Here is a 15,107-nt window from a genome sequence, read left to right on the forward strand (position 1 = left end):
AGGGACACAGCGTAGGGCACGACCTCCCCTCACGACTACCTGATGGTGGTACGGCTCGGTAGTGAAACCACGCACTCGGAGCCACGGCTCCTCCTCAGCGTCCTGCCAGGCAGCCATGGGCCATGGTGCCACGGACAACCGTGCCGGGCTCGCCCTCAGCGTCCTCCCACGCAGCCGCGGTGCCGCCAGGCCAGCACCGGGCTCCCCCTCACCACCGGGAGCGGGCGCGGCGGGGCGGGCGCCCCGTTACCATGGCACCCCGCGGCCTCGCCGCCCCTCGAAAGCGCAGGCGCCGGCGGCCGCGCCTCGCGCATATGCGGGCGCTCCGTCAGCGGCGCCCGGTGGCGGTAGCGCATGCGCAGACGCTGGTGGGGCTCTGTCAGCTGGGCCCGGCGGAGCCGTGCTCCCTCCCGCCCCGACCATGTCGTACGGCCCGCTGGACACCCACCGCCCCGGGGCGCCGCCCCCGCCGCGGGACTTCGGCGGTATCATCCAGACATGCAGCGCCAACGTGCAGCGCATCGCGCAGTACAGTGAGTGCGCCCGGGGGGAAGGGGCGGCCCGGCCCGGCGGCGCCCCGTGAGGAGCGCGGAGCACGGCGGCCGCCTCGCCGGTGGTGGGGGGGAGCGCTCCTCGGGGTCCCGCGGGAGCCGCCGCCCCTCCCCCCGAGGCTGGCAGAGCCTCCGCCAGGGCGGTGCCGGGCGGGAGTGCCCAGCGCGGGCGGACCGAGGGCTGGCCTGGCCGCCAGCACCGGCGGCCTCCCGGGGGTGGGAGCCTCGCTTCCCCGTGGCCGTGGACACACGCCAGCCGGTAGCTGAGCTTCCTCCTTCATGCACTGTAATTAACAGCTTGCGTGCTGCCGCTGGCCTGGGCGAAATATGTGCTCCTGTCGCTTTTGATGTGGTGTTTATATGACTTTTACCAAGCTGCGCTCTTCCCCAGCGGAACCGAAGCCCTCTGTCACCCCTGGCAAGAGCCCAGCCTCTCGTCTGCCTTTAGGTGCCTTCAGTGAGGTGCTCAAGTGGAAGCAGGGAGCCAAAGGTTGTCAGCCCGCCTTGCGCAGGGCATCTGGGAGAAGCTGCTGTTGCAGAGATTTCTGAAGGCTGATGTTAACTTGCCCATTTCTTCTTAACTGTGCTGGCAGAGTTCTGCAGGGAAGCGTTCTGCTGCTGAACAGATTGCTATTAAGTAAATGATGTTGCAGTTTCTTGGTCATATGGTTGTTGTTAGCGAAAGTTATCGGTATCGTAAGCTAATCATTGAAATCCTAGTATTGATTGCTGAAATACTGCTTACTTGAATCACTTCCGAAAGAGTCTTTGCTATAACCCCTCCTAAGGATACTGCCTTTGCTCAAAAAAGCATTAATTGTCCAAGTAACCATGCAGTTTTTTAGGGGCAAGGTCAGTTGAACATGTTGGCTCCTCTGAAAGTTGGTGACTTTTCCAATTTGATTATACAAAGCTATTAATATTGCTGAAACTGCTTTGCTTTTGCTCAGTCATGTTCATTTCCTCTTGGTATAGGCACGGCTGCTAGTTGAATTGCTTCTAAGTTCACCAAATAACATGGGTTGTCTGGGTTTTTTCCTTTTTCTTTTTTTTTTCTTTTACACCCTCCCTCCATTCCATGGGACTTCTGTGAGCTTCCCCTTCAGCTTCCCTTTCTCATAGGACAAGCTTCCACTGTCTCATGACCAGCACCCATCCTATCTCAGTGCGCTGCCTATCTCAAATGAAACAAATAGCATTACAGTTTTTATCACAGTGGGTGGGAACACACAGAACATCTGACTTAACGTTACGGTAATTAACTTTATTACATATTTTATAAAAGCTTTCTATTCAAGCCTAGGAGGAGAAGAGATATTGAAGCCTTAAGTCTGTCCTCACTTCTCCTTTCATTCCCTATAGGGAACAGCAAGCAAACAGTGGATACAGCTGAGTTATTCCCTCCTTTTGGGAAACTCTGTAGAGTTAGCATTTCACACAAAATGTACAGAAAACTGGTGACCTGAGCTGGCATAGCTGTTGCTTGCAAGACTGTTGCATTACCTAAGCATCTAGAGCAGAGGTTGAAATGTTTTAAGTAATCGTAAGTGTAAAACAGTCAGTATGTGGAAGGCTTTACAGCCTAAAATTGACAGGGTTTGGAGACTGAAAGCTGTTGATTGAGGGGGCTCTCTATGTTGATATGTATACCCACTATCCAAAGAGTAAAGAGCTCCAGCCCCTTCCTTTGGCCTCCCAGACACTTTGCTCTCATTTTGTGTAGACTCTGTGCGTTGCTGTTGGCTGAGATAAACTAAGCATAGCAAACTGCTGAACCTGGCTCAGACAGGACAAAAAAGCACATTGCCTGGTGTAGAAATGGGACTCACGCAAGAATCTTCCCCCAATGGAGAAAAAAAATACATCACAGAGTATCTAGATGTTATAGCGCAAATGCCATTTGCAAAGTCCTTGATATCCACACACAGAGTATAGTCCGTGTGCCGTTTGTCAGTTTAACTTGACTATGAACTTTTCTGACCTTCCTGTGCCTGACAGAGCTGTGAAATACGTGTAGTCTTGCTTGCTAGAAGCTATGTTCAGCTGAGTGTATAAGCTGCTAAACAACTCCTCACTGTATGAGCTAATAGCAGTCTAGAATTCTCAGTGAGAATACTCTCGCTGGATGCAAAAGCTAGAATACTTGCCTAATTACAGATTGAATCATATTGCAGCCGTAGCTGAGCTGCCATTGTTATAAGCCATTGGACATCACTTTAAAAGAAGTGGCTGTAGTAGGAATCTGATGTTTCTTCAGCAACACATTTAATTAACCAAAGTGGCTTGCTCCAGGCTGAAAGCAGAAATTACACCAGTAGGATGTCACTGAATTGGAAGTAGCTCTTGTTAAACTCGTGGGGTATCTCAACTCAATTCAGCTGCCTATAGAACTATATTAAGTTGATCCTCCTCGGTCTTGCCTCTCTCAATGCTTGATGGGGTAGCATACGATTTCATGATCAATTTGAGCCAATCGAACTTTGTACTGCTGTCGTAAGTGGTGCGCCCAGCATCTTCAGTAATGCTAAAAGTTGTGCAGCTGCAGAATAAAGTGGTTCAGCTTGCTGATCTGCTAAATAATCTTCTAAGGTAGGGGGAATGGGGAGAAAAGGTACTTGCTTTTCAGGTAGGTAACGGTTTGATGTGATTCATTGTGTGGTTGCATGATCACTAGTGCCTACACAAGGAAAATAGTAGAAAAACATAGGAGATAGGGAGAAAGAGGGGTAGAATATCTCCTCTCACTACAACATGATTTCAAATTGATGCAAGCTAACCGTGAAGTGCACCAATGCTATTTGCTGTTTGCAAAAGGTTTGGGGTATCATGAATAGAAAAATTCAGATTTTTTTTTTTTTTAACTGAGCACTAATAGTTTAAGTAACTTTAGAATATGTAAAAGTGGCAACACAGTGTAGTAAAGTTTTTCTGCAGCAGTGATAACCTAAAATACAGAAATAGCAAGGCTGGTAGAAACAAACAGCTATGTTAGTTCGTTTAAAAAAGCTGAGGAAGAGGAGTGCACAAGCTTTTAGCTCCACAGACTTGTCTTCAGGGTAGGTACGCCTCACTACCACTTTCTTATCTGAAAGTTAGTCTGTTAGCCTGGATCATGTCTCAATGGGGATGTTTAAAATACACTTTGCATTTAAAGCAAAGAATGTAAGTGTTGTCTTACCAGCTTAGTTAAGTCAAACATTGAGAGAAATCCTTTGGGGAAAGCTAGAAGAATACATTCAAGAAGGAATAAAATACACTAGAACTTCTCTTACTAACTCATCTTGTAATCTCTTTATCTTCAGCTGCTCAAATAAAGAATTTGATGAGCCAGCTGGGAACCAAGCAGGATTCCAGCAAGCTTCAGGAGAACTTGTAAGTATTAAATGAGCTAACATTTGTATAGGTTCTTTTTCATTTCTGTCTGTATTCTTAGAGGAACTGGGTTACTTGCTTTGGGGAGATGCTTTATTAGATAAATTTAGTACAGTCCTGCAAACCAAAAATGACTAGCTGTGTTAAGTAGTTTATTGGACAAATTCAGGTGTTTCTGCAGGACTCTGGAGAAGCCATTCAAAACTGCTGGATAGGAACAGTTAGAAACGGTATAGTTTATTTAAAAAGGGTGGTGGTACATCAGCCATGCATTAGCTGTACTCTGAGGACTAGCCATAGTAGCTTCACTTGTGGTTTAGAAGCATTGAATGCCATACTAGGTACTTGGTCCTCAGATAAGAGCAATAAGGAAAAACATCAAGGAAGACCCATAATAGATGAAAAAGTAGCTTGTAGTACAGATGGATTTAGGCACTAGAAAGATTAGCAATCCTATATGCAGCCAAAATGCCGCATGTAATTTCAGAAGAATAATATGCCACTGGGGGACAATGTAGAAGACATTTAAACAGACATAGTCCAAATTGACTCCTAGAGAGACTGAACGGGCAGTCTGTATGTCTGTGCATCTCTTACAGACTTGTAAAGCATAAATAGCAAGTTATGAGAAGAATAATTTCTGGAGTCATAAAAGAAAATTTGAAAGTAAGTTCTTCCATTATCTGTTCATGTGACTGTACCTTGAATCTCTGAACACACAACTTCCCTATTTTTTATAATAGCTGATTTTTTGATAAGTTCATAACTTGTGGTGATAGCTACATACACTGCATTTGTAGGATGAGATCAGAGGCCATTTGGGAGAGAAAGGAATTTGTTTGCCTGAGCTGCTCAGTTTATTTGATCTGTATTTAATCAGTAGATTAAAGAACTAATTACTGGTGACCAAACAAATGTCTTTCCATTTAATTTCATTGTAGAAATGGCCCTCCTCTTTAAGGTGAGAGGGGTTGCACTCCACAAACTGTCAGCTGCCATACAAATTTTATACAAAAATGCAGGGCTGGTTTATTTAGCTCACATATTGCAGGTCAACTTACACAATAATGCAGCCTGAATAGTTTGATTTGTGCATCTGTTGGGCTGAATAGGTGACTTTCACTTAAGCATCTTGTATCCACTGAATGCCAAAAAAAATTGGTTCTTGTTTTAGTATTTTGTCTTCCTGATTTTTGTGCATATGGCTGCAAAATAAAACTTGTAGTTCTGTTCTCTGAAGCACTAGCATTCTTTCTAAGAAACTGCATCTTTGATATACAAGATGATGTCTTTACATTAAGTTCAGTGTAACTAATGTCTTTCTGTATTGTGGTACTAATGAAGGTGCTGCTGCACTAGATGCTTTGCAACAATAGCTTTGAATTGCAATGTTGTTGGAAACATAAAGGTTCAAGGGAAAGCCTTGCATTTCCCAAAGTAGAAGCTGGATCATTCCTCTCTCTGACCATTAATTTTCACAAAAATGTAAGAATTTAATATCTCTGAGTGCCTGTACTTTTATCAAATGTACATTTAACCAGTGGAGTTGGCGGTTGTCAAGTGAACAGTTAGTTACCAATTGGTACCACAAGGAATTCACTCTAAAAGAGTGATTATGTTCACTGAATAAAGTTGTCTCTCCCTGGAATTTCTCTCATGCCATCGGAGAAAAATATCTTTTTAAAACTACTGAATTATACTAGTTAGCAGAGAGCACAGAACTTCTTTGAATCTTTTTTTTTTTTTTTAAATGTAGTCCAGAGTCAAGCTGATGGTAAAAGCTAAAAGTACATTTCTGTTCCATTAAGGGGGGGGGGGCGGGGGCGGGGAAGAAACCCATAAAGATGTGTAATCTCAGAATCCCTACTTAGTCATTATTTTGGAAACTGAAATGCTTGGAGGCTGCTTTTTAGGTAGAAGCTTGTGTAACTGCTTTTGAACTTTTATTTCAGACAACAGCTACAACATTCTGCAAACCGCCTTGCCAAAGAGACCAATGAATATCTAAAGGAGTTGGGGTCTCTGCCACTTCCTCTATCTACTTCTGAACAGGTATTATCTGAACACAGCACTTATCTGGATGTATTTTAAGTCACTCATTTCATGAAACTAGCTTAGACCACAACCTCACAAACCTTGAATTGGCACAGCTGAAGAGACAGCAGCCTTTTGCAATGAATAATGTTGTTGAAGTAGGGAAACACATTAAACTGGTTACATCCTGGCTGTTTATATGACACTGGGAAAACAATGTTTCCCAGTGGCAAATAGATATAAAACTTATCACATGAGAGTAAGAAGCCCTAAATGTTTGGGAAGAGCTGAGTATGCAATTCTGGTTTTCTGTGTAAATTTCTGAAAAACAATCTTGTTTACAAAGTGCCTGGTGATGCAAGGCAGTGTTTTAGGATAACAACTCATAGCAAATGGCATGTCAGTATGAAATGTGATCATGCCAAAAAGTTTTCCCTTGCATGTGATTTATTAACAGCAGGGGGGGAAGCTGAATTTGAGTAAAGCAAAATATAGTGAGGCAATGATTATGACTTTATCTCTTGCCAAATAGTCCTTCAAGTTCCCCCTCCCTATGGGGAAGGAAAGGGACAGTCCTCTGCTGTTGGTGCTTTCTTGCTCTACTTTGAATCACTACCACAATATTGATATATCTGCTTTTCTGATACTGTTGTGGGATGATCTGTGGATATGGGTCAGCAGATGTCATCTTAGTCTAATTCTGTATTTAAAGGTTTATATGCCAGTTGTAAGCATGGCCACGTTTTGTCTGTTTGTTCAGCAAATATTTTTCAGTTAATCTCCCCCTGGTGAACAAAATCCTGTCATGTGCATCTCACTGAATGCAGCAGTGACTTTTGAAGCCTAGTGAAGCCCACTGGAGCAGTCCAGTCAAAATCTAGAGGAGCTGGCATCAACATGCAGAGGATCTCCTCTGGCAGAAGGGTTGTCGCATCCAGACGGCTCAGATGGAAGCTGCAGCGTATTATGAGGCTGCTGTTGTGGCTTATTATAGAAAAAATTAATTGAAAACATTTATTTCCTTGAAATGGCTGTTGAATTGATACAAACTCATTGAAGGATTACAATACTGGAAAGCCTGAAATTTGAGACAGCTGTTGGGAATCTCTCTAACAGAAAACATAAGAACTGACCAGAGCATTGAGTATCCTTGGGACAAGCTTTTTCACAACTTCTTGTTTCCCATAACTGGGATGTCACAACACTTGAATGAGATGTTCTGTGGAGGCTAAGTAAGTTGATACTGTAAAATGAGGATGAAAAGGAATATTACAACTAATGTATTTGGAGAAAAGATAAACTGAAATGTTATCAGGACTAAGGATATTCTCTGATAAAACAACACCAGGCTTATAGTGTGGCGTGGCTGGGAGAGACAGCTTATGAAACTGGGGTAATGGGTTGTTGTCATTAGTTCTGTAAGTGTGGGACTTCCTATATTTGTAAAAAAGTTAAGGGGGTTGTCTTATCAGGACAAGAGAAAGTTAAGTACTACCAGGTTGGCTAAGTAGAGCAATGGAGGGTAAAGGCATTGTAGGTATCCAAAAGGTGCATAATTAAATGTGGTAGATTACCGGAATGTGATTTGAATAAAAGTAATGGTGTAGAAGACCTCTCTGCTTCAGACTTAAAACTAGATTGAAATTACAGAACATTATTGCACAAAACTGTTCTGCAATAGGCAAAGCATAGGGCATTTGGTATAACAAATTAAAATATGGTGGGCTTTTTGTTCTCTCCAGTGCCCCAGAATGCTGGAACAAAAAGATCACTTGAATGCCAGCATTCGTTGTTGTTATGATGATGATGGTTTTTTTGAGAGTCTGACAGTTACATTATCATGAATGGGAGTATCTGAACACTTGATTTTGTTTCAATTCTTTAGCGCCAACAGAGGCTTCAGAAAGAACGTTTAATGAATGACTTCTCCGCGGCCTTAAATAACTTCCAGGCAATACAGAGGCGAGTGTCAGAGAAGGAAAAAGAGACTGTAGCAAGGGCGAGAGCTGGCTCCCGTATCTCTGTAAGTATTTATAGGAATTTTGTATCAATATAGTGAACTACAAGTCTTTTGAGAGATCTTGTACTTGCCTACAAACTTCATAGCTGTCTACTGACACATTACTGAGTGCAGATGAGGCCTCGGTGCATTAGTTGTGTCATTCCAGATGTTGTAAGTACTAGGCACTCATTTCAATGTGCTGCTTGTCAATGTTAGTAGAGGAGGGAAGGAATCCTGGTAGTTGCAAATGTTGTGGAGGACGAGATGGAGCGTCAAAATACAGTTAATAGCAAAGTATTACAGGCTGCTCTTTGCTTGACGTCAGCCCTAGACTATAAAATTTAAGAGATCAGTTGGAAGCTTACCACACCTTAAATTACATCTTAAATCTCACACTATGTTTCTTTATTTTCTTATAGCTTCTGTCCTGCTAATATCGCCAATGTACATTCAAACCTTCTCCCTATTATGTTTTGACAAACCCCTGTGGCTACTAAGAATTCATAATAAAAAGGCCAGTGAAAGCATTTTTCTCCCCTTGCCTCGGGGCTTTGTGTTAAGTATGCATTCTTAATTTCTACAAGGCAACACATTTATCAGTTGGATTATGCTCTGAATTTTTTGCTACATGTTGAGAAAGGAAGTGACAAACAATGACAGCTGATCTGAGTAATCGGACTAGCTGCTTTTGATCTCTCAGTTGCCTCTGATTTGCAGAGACAATCTGAATCTAAAAATTAAGTCTAAAGATGAATCTAAATCTAATCTTAATTAACCAAACTTAAATCTGAAAGTTGAAGTGACAGTGGCATTCTCCAAGAACTCTCTGGACAATATATGCCTTTGTCTCAAAGATACTCCTGTTGATTTTGCGAGTGGTCCTGGTAGTCTGCAAGACTAAACTCATTTATCTCTTCCAGGCTGATGAGCGGTTCAGAGAAGAACAGCTTGTTTCATTTGATAGGTAACGGCTTCTTATACTCTTGATGTATAGCTTTAACTATGTATAACTAAAGTTTTTGTGGTAAGATATGTTATTGTAACTTGGGCCAGGGTCTGCTAGCTGAATGCAAAGCAAAAAGATTTGAAATGCAATTATTAACAGTACTTGTAATATACAATGTAAAAAATTAACTGCACATGACAGTATTTTATCCTCCTTAAATGTAGGTTGTGTGGTTACTGCCCTGAGAGGAGTAGTAGAGTCCCTAGTATGTGGCATTGGAGCTCCTAGTTTTCTGGACTGTGAGCACAAGATTACCAGACAGGATTTCCCTCACTATGACTCTTTCCACTAAGAGCTGTATATTTATTTCATGGGTTTGGGTGTTACCTAGCAGCCCATTTGGAGCTATTACAGAGTACTGGTTGAGGCTGCCTTGAATTCAGAAGTCCCGGACATTATGCACTGGCAAACTAATCCTAGAACGTGCAGACAGTGTTACTGTCACCTGTCAGACAGTTGTGTCTGTTCTGCAGTAACAGTGTGCCTGCATAGTAGGTAGGTTTGTAAAATGTTATATCAACTCTAGAGTGTGAGTGAAGAGAACTCAAGACCCTCTGGAAGTATCTGTGATTACTGTGGCAGTTTTTCCTGTATGTATGTTTAAGAAGACTGGGATGATATCTGTTGGCCCCATCTGTATAAATCCTTTAACTTTCTAAATAAAGAGACCTAGCTTATGTGTCTTATCTATACATCCTCCCTCTGCAAACTGCACTTCATCTGATCAGCTGCTTGCTGTGCATCCCCTTCATTAGCCCTGTGCTTTCACATACTGAGTCAGGAGTGAAAACCCCAGGTTGTTCAGTTATACAGATGCTGTGATGAGTTTGAAGGCCCTGCTCACTAAAGCAAGGGGAACCAGATGAGTACCTGTTGATGCAGAGGCTCTTAGCTCAGTGAGAGATAGTGGCACACAGCAGCTACTTCATATTTGAAGTTGTTCTTGTGTGCTACAGGTCAAACTTCTGCCTTAAATATCTGAAAAGCCTACTGTCATCTCAGAGCTGAATTGCTGGGATGGTCAGCTGTCTCTGACCTAGTCATGTAATTTATCTTCATTTCTTTTGGCACTTTGAGACTTTAAAACTTACTATTTAGTGTTGTATACCTAACACTGGAATGTTACAGTGCTTTCCAGCACATTTCTTTTTGTTGAGAAGAGGGAGATGTTGCCCTTGAAGAACTTTCTGTGCTGAACATACAGATGGCCTTGTATTATAGGTACTGCCTTCACTATAATTGGTGTAAATTGTGCAGCAGTTATGAAGTACCAGCTCATCAGGAGAGAGGCAGAGTGGGATGCAGAATAAATAACTTTTAATGTTTTTAATATCTCTTTTGGTGTGTGATTTAATTTGAAGGTCTTACTAGACTAATAAATTAAAATACTAAAACACTTTATTCTTATCTCCAAATGTTAGCTAGCAAGTGAGAATCTTTGAATCCAGATGCTTGTCAGGTGTTCTTTTGTTCTGATAATGTTGTCCTTGCAGGCTACTCTCTGTCAAAACTTCCACTCTGATTTCTCCCTTTATGGGGGATGGCAAGAGGGGAGGAAGGTACATGTATTTTATTTTTTTTTAAGGAAAAAAAAAAGCAGAACTAAAATAAGGAGGTTTCTTCTATAATGCTATACATAACTGTCACGTCCTAGAACAGAGTATTCTATGCATGTAACTGCTTTCTAGTTTCTTCACTTTTCCTGATCTGTCCCTTTTTTCAGTTGTTCCAAGTTGTAACTGTTGTCAAAAATCAGTGCTGTCTCTGTATACAGTTGCAGGGCCAGGAACCTGGGGGTTGTTCTGTAGGAAACTTTTCAACTTTAACTCACTGGTGCTTTGCTATAAATGGAGTGTGGAAGTACCTATACTCAGAGAAAGAGTTGTACTTTCTTTCCATCTCTTTCCAGTGGTGAAGATTGGAATCAAATGCAGTCTCAGGAAGAAGATGCAGCAATAACTGAACAGGACCTTGAACTCATTAAAGAAAGAGAAACAGCAATCAGGCAATTAGAGGTGACCAGTAGATCCTGCACAGTTAACAGTATTGGGAGATAAACCAAAGAAGTCGTGCAGTGCTAACTAATGGGATGGGCTGAGGAGATCTGAAGGTGGAGGAACAGAGTTCCTTGTAGAGAGGATTGATGCCAAGATCAATCTCCCTGCTGTTGAAGGAGACTAGGTATATTTTCCTTGAGTGTTGACTGGTGGTCCTTCAGAGATGGTAGGAGCAACTCATGTTACAGTGTTCATCTCAGTTCCATACTGTGCTAATTGCTAGTGTGATGAAACAAACATTCAGTAGCAGGAATATTGCAGACTCTTGTGTTAATCCCAAAAGCTAATCCTAATCCATAGACAGTAGCATCAAGTCACCTCAGTCAGTGAATGATGGTTATCTATTCTGACACTTTGAGCAATGGTCAGAAGAGGTACTAAGAATGAGGATTAGAAAAATTGTAACCCATGTTTGTTATAACTTGTCAAACTGTTGTCTTCAGGCAGACATTTTGGATGTCAATCAGATATTTAAGGATTTAGCCATGATGATTCATGACCAAGGAGATATGATTGGTAAGTGTGTTTGGATAATAGGAAGTTTCTTTTCAGTTCAATTACATATTTTGCCTACATAGATTAAATTTTCCAGTATTTTATGTAAAAAAAAAATAAAAAATAAAAAAAGAAATTTATTTCTGATTTTTTTTTTTAAACACTGAAGCTCCAAAATATTTTACAATTAATTCTCTTATTTTTCCATAGATAGCATAGAGGCAAATGTGGAAAGTGCAGAAGTCCACGTGGAAAGAGCCAGTGAGCAGTTACAGAGAGCTGCCTATTATCAGGTAAATTCTGTATGCTGGCGTTATTGTCAATGTGCAGTTGAGCAACAATGGAACAGGCATAACAAGACACATACTGAGGACTGCATCGCACCAAACAAGATATTAAAAACAGCTTGTGCAAGTTGGCACTCACTCAAAATTGTGCTGCAAGGAATAGATAAAGCACTTGAGTCAAAAACACAGTATTGAAATTACCCTTCTACTTCAGAGGATATATAGTCAGTCTGTTCCTTCATGTAGGTGTGCTCAGCAAATTTAAGTGTTTAGCTGTCTTTTGCGTTCTCAGGAGTTAGAAGAACAGTTAAACAAGAACAATTTCTCATGTTGTATCCATCTTGTAAACATATCAGCCAAGACACTGATGTGCAAAAATCCTTGCCTAGACTCGGGGAAGCTTCTGGTGACCGGGATTTTCCAACTGCTGAGTTTCTATGCCATAGTCTGTCCCCCCCGTCCCATCAATCACTTGCAGTGGTTCTCACTGCTGCTTAAATCTCCTTTGTGTATGATATTCAATGTTTTCTGTAGGTTCCTTTCATCATTATTGTCCCTGTAGGTTCAGGTTCTGTGAAGGAACAAGGGTTCTGCTTTGGTCAGTCCCATACAGAGTTTCACTGCTGGGACTAGAAAGCAATAAAACTCCAGTGCTGCTGCAAGGGAGGGAAAGTAGCTTTTATTGTCTGGCAGCATTTAGTAATATTCTCTCTCTCCATGGCTTCCTTTATAAAGTTTTGAGATATGTTATAAATCTAAGTTTGGGAGCTATTGGACATGCGTTGGATGTGTTTTTCTGGATGGAGAAGGAAGTGGTTATATATACCTATTCTCAAATCCTTAGATACTAAGTTAAAAATATTTGGTGTATATGGACAGACTGTAGTTTCCTAGGATGAATTAAGTGATTAAAGCTGTAAAATCAAAGTACAGTAACTGTATATTAAATAATTTAAACTGTAGAAATGCAATACTATTTCTACACCAACTCCAAGTGGCCAAGGGGAGATTGTATTGGAGAACTGCTTAGCAGTTTTATTAGTCTCACCTGGAAGATCTAAATAGTTAAGAGATGTTTGGCTTCCTTTGAAGCCATGCTGTTGTCCCTTAGGATGAAAAGCATATGGTAGGTGTTGTCAAGTTGAAGTAAAGCTTGCATTTTCCTTAAAAGAAGCAAAACTTGTCACATTTTTAATTAACTGCATCTCTTAGACCACTGTGCTCCTAAAACTAAAAACATTTATCTGTAGGATCATGGAGTTGAAGGAACATGTAAAAGTGTTCAGACTACACTGGCTACTTCTCTTGAATAAGCATGGGTATCAAGTGCTCTCATTCGCCAAAGTTAATGTTAACTGGTAGACTTGCTTTTTCCTCTTGTCATCTGTTCCTGGTGTCAGTGGCTTTTGTTTCTTCTTTTATTAGAAAAAATCCCGTAAGAAGATCTGTATCCTGACTCTTGGTCTTGCTGTGGCTTCTATAATCATAGGATTCATTATCTGGCAGACAACAAAATGAAATCTTCACATGGAACGTTTCACTGCTGAGATATTTTTTTCCCTCAGAGCAAACAGGCTGACTAGTCTCAGAAATGAATTGACCACCCTGAGAGAGCACAAGCTGGAACTACTTCTAGTAATAGATATTAGCAACTAATGTGCAGATAACTAGTATTTGGAATTAGTGAACCATGGAGACAGTATTTATCAGTTTATATACAAATTATATTGTTTTGTGTAACTAAAATCTTGTGGTTTTGCTTTCTGTAATGTATTATTCCCTGTTCCAACTGTATGCTGAAGTCTGATTAATAATTGGAGATGTCTTGTTTTTGACAAGTGGCACAACTTTAACATTTTATATGTATAGGTAACTTTGTTGGACTGGAATAAGAATGACGTTCAAAGAGGGCACAACACACTGATTCACATTACCTTAATCCAGCAGTTTCTAAGTCTCCAGTATCTGCCCCATGGTTTTGTTAGTCTCCAAGTGGCTGTGGTTCTAGATTCTCTTGAAGAGAAAGATGTTACAGATTGAAAAGCAAGGAGAAGTATGCATGGATGATAGCTGGAACCACTGCGTGCTGGTCAGTTTAGCCTTGAGACTCATAACTGTGGTGTTTAATTTTTTGAGCATGATTGGGGTTGTTTTTTTCCAAAATGCATCATTTGAGGACAGGATGTTCTTTGACTTATAATCTAACAGTGCAACTTCCTTAGAGAAACTAGCTGGTGGTTTTATTATTGGACTAATAAATATCTTCCAATACTGACTCTCAAGCACTAGAAATACAAAGTTTAGCTGCTCGCTCCTAATTGGTTTTAGAAACTTCCAGGGAGAAAATCACACAAAGATGAAGAATTGGGCACCTAAGTTAACAAGCTAGCAAGATAGATGAGTATTGGCTGAAATCTTGCTTCTGAAGAAGTACTCTTGAAGCTCACTTGTAGTATACTAGTATATATTATGTGTGGTTTGTGAACAACTGGTATTTCCCATTCTTTAGGAAACTGGTATTTCCCATTCTTTATGAAACAGAAAAGTGCAGAAACTAGCTGAGTGAAGTGCTAGGTTTTTTGGACTGAGGATGTGCGTGCAAGTGAAAAAGATTGCTGGTTCCAACTGTCTTGTTAGAGCTGGACAGAACATAGCAGCCACTCCCCACTTTGATGTAGCTCTGAACTGACATGCACTGAGGGAACAGTAATCTGTCCAAAGCCCAACGGAGTGTGGTAAATGCAGCATACTGACCCATTTTTGTATTTAATCCTTATTCCATGTCTCCTGTATAATAAAGTAAATGTGAAAGCTGGGAAGGGAGTGTGTTCTCCCAATTGCACAGTGGTTTGCACTATTGCGCCATCATTCCATCTAATAACCATCAATAAACACTTTTAAAAGCCTATGTCAGAGTTTCTTTCTCTTGCAGTTTAGACGCTGGCCAGGTATGTTTGCAGTTCCTTCTGTAAGCAGGGTAGAAGACTTTGTCAGCAATCAGCAGTGTTTCTTCCAGCTTTAGTTCTGTGGTCCCTGATTCTTAAGAATGAAACTAACTGAAACCATGTATGGCTTTCACATGGACATACACAAAACTCCTGTACAGAGCCCTGTACAATAGCTGATCTCAGAAAAATTACTCTGATGCCCCAGAACAGTGTTGGGTCAACTTTGACTAGTTGCCTGTTGCTAGAACTTCAAGTCTTCGCTGAGCCTGTATGGTAAAATCCGGGAAGGGAGCTGTGTGTTGTTCTGTTCCTTATTTAAAATATTTCTCCTAAATGGTAGAGCCTGCTGCTTTGT

General features: G+C 41.3%; 1 protein-coding gene across 1 annotated transcript; it reads left to right on the top strand.

Moving 5' to 3' along the window:
* The first annotated feature begins 340 nt into the window (after nt 1-340).
* STX12 (syntaxin 12) lies at nt 341-14,719 on the top strand. Its single transcript, XM_075522267.1, has 9 exons — nt 341-533; nt 3,854-3,923; nt 5,876-5,975; nt 7,843-7,980; nt 8,880-8,923; nt 10,875-10,980; nt 11,466-11,538; nt 11,728-11,810; nt 13,230-14,719. Exons 1-9 carry the CDS (start codon nt 422-424, stop codon nt 13,320-13,322), a joined length of 819 nt encoding a protein of 272 aa, XP_075378382.1. The 5' UTR covers nt 341-421; the 3' UTR covers nt 13,323-14,719.
* The last annotated feature ends 388 nt before the right edge of the window (nt 14,720-15,107 follow it).

The sequence above is a fragment of the Mycteria americana genome, chromosome 21, assembly GCF_035582795.1.
Source record: "Mycteria americana isolate JAX WOST 10 ecotype Jacksonville Zoo and Gardens chromosome 21, USCA_MyAme_1.0, whole genome shotgun sequence".
In the NCBI taxonomy this organism is placed as follows: domain Eukaryota; kingdom Metazoa; phylum Chordata; class Aves; order Ciconiiformes; family Ciconiidae; genus Mycteria; species Mycteria americana.

Bases quoted from the DNA above. Each gene is read 5' to 3' on its own strand.
- STX12 (XM_075522267.1), top strand. From the start codon at position 422: ATGTCGTACGGCCCGCTGGACACCCACCGCCCCGGGGCGCCGCCCCCG. The intron at 534-3,853 runs GTGAGTGCGCCC...CTTTATCTTCAG, and splicing joins GCAGCGCATCGCGCAGTACA to CTGCTCAAATAAAGAATTTG. The intron at 11,811-13,229 runs GTAAATTCTGTA...TTCTTTTATTAG, and splicing joins AGAGAGCTGCCTATTATCAG to AAAAAATCCCGTAAGAAGAT.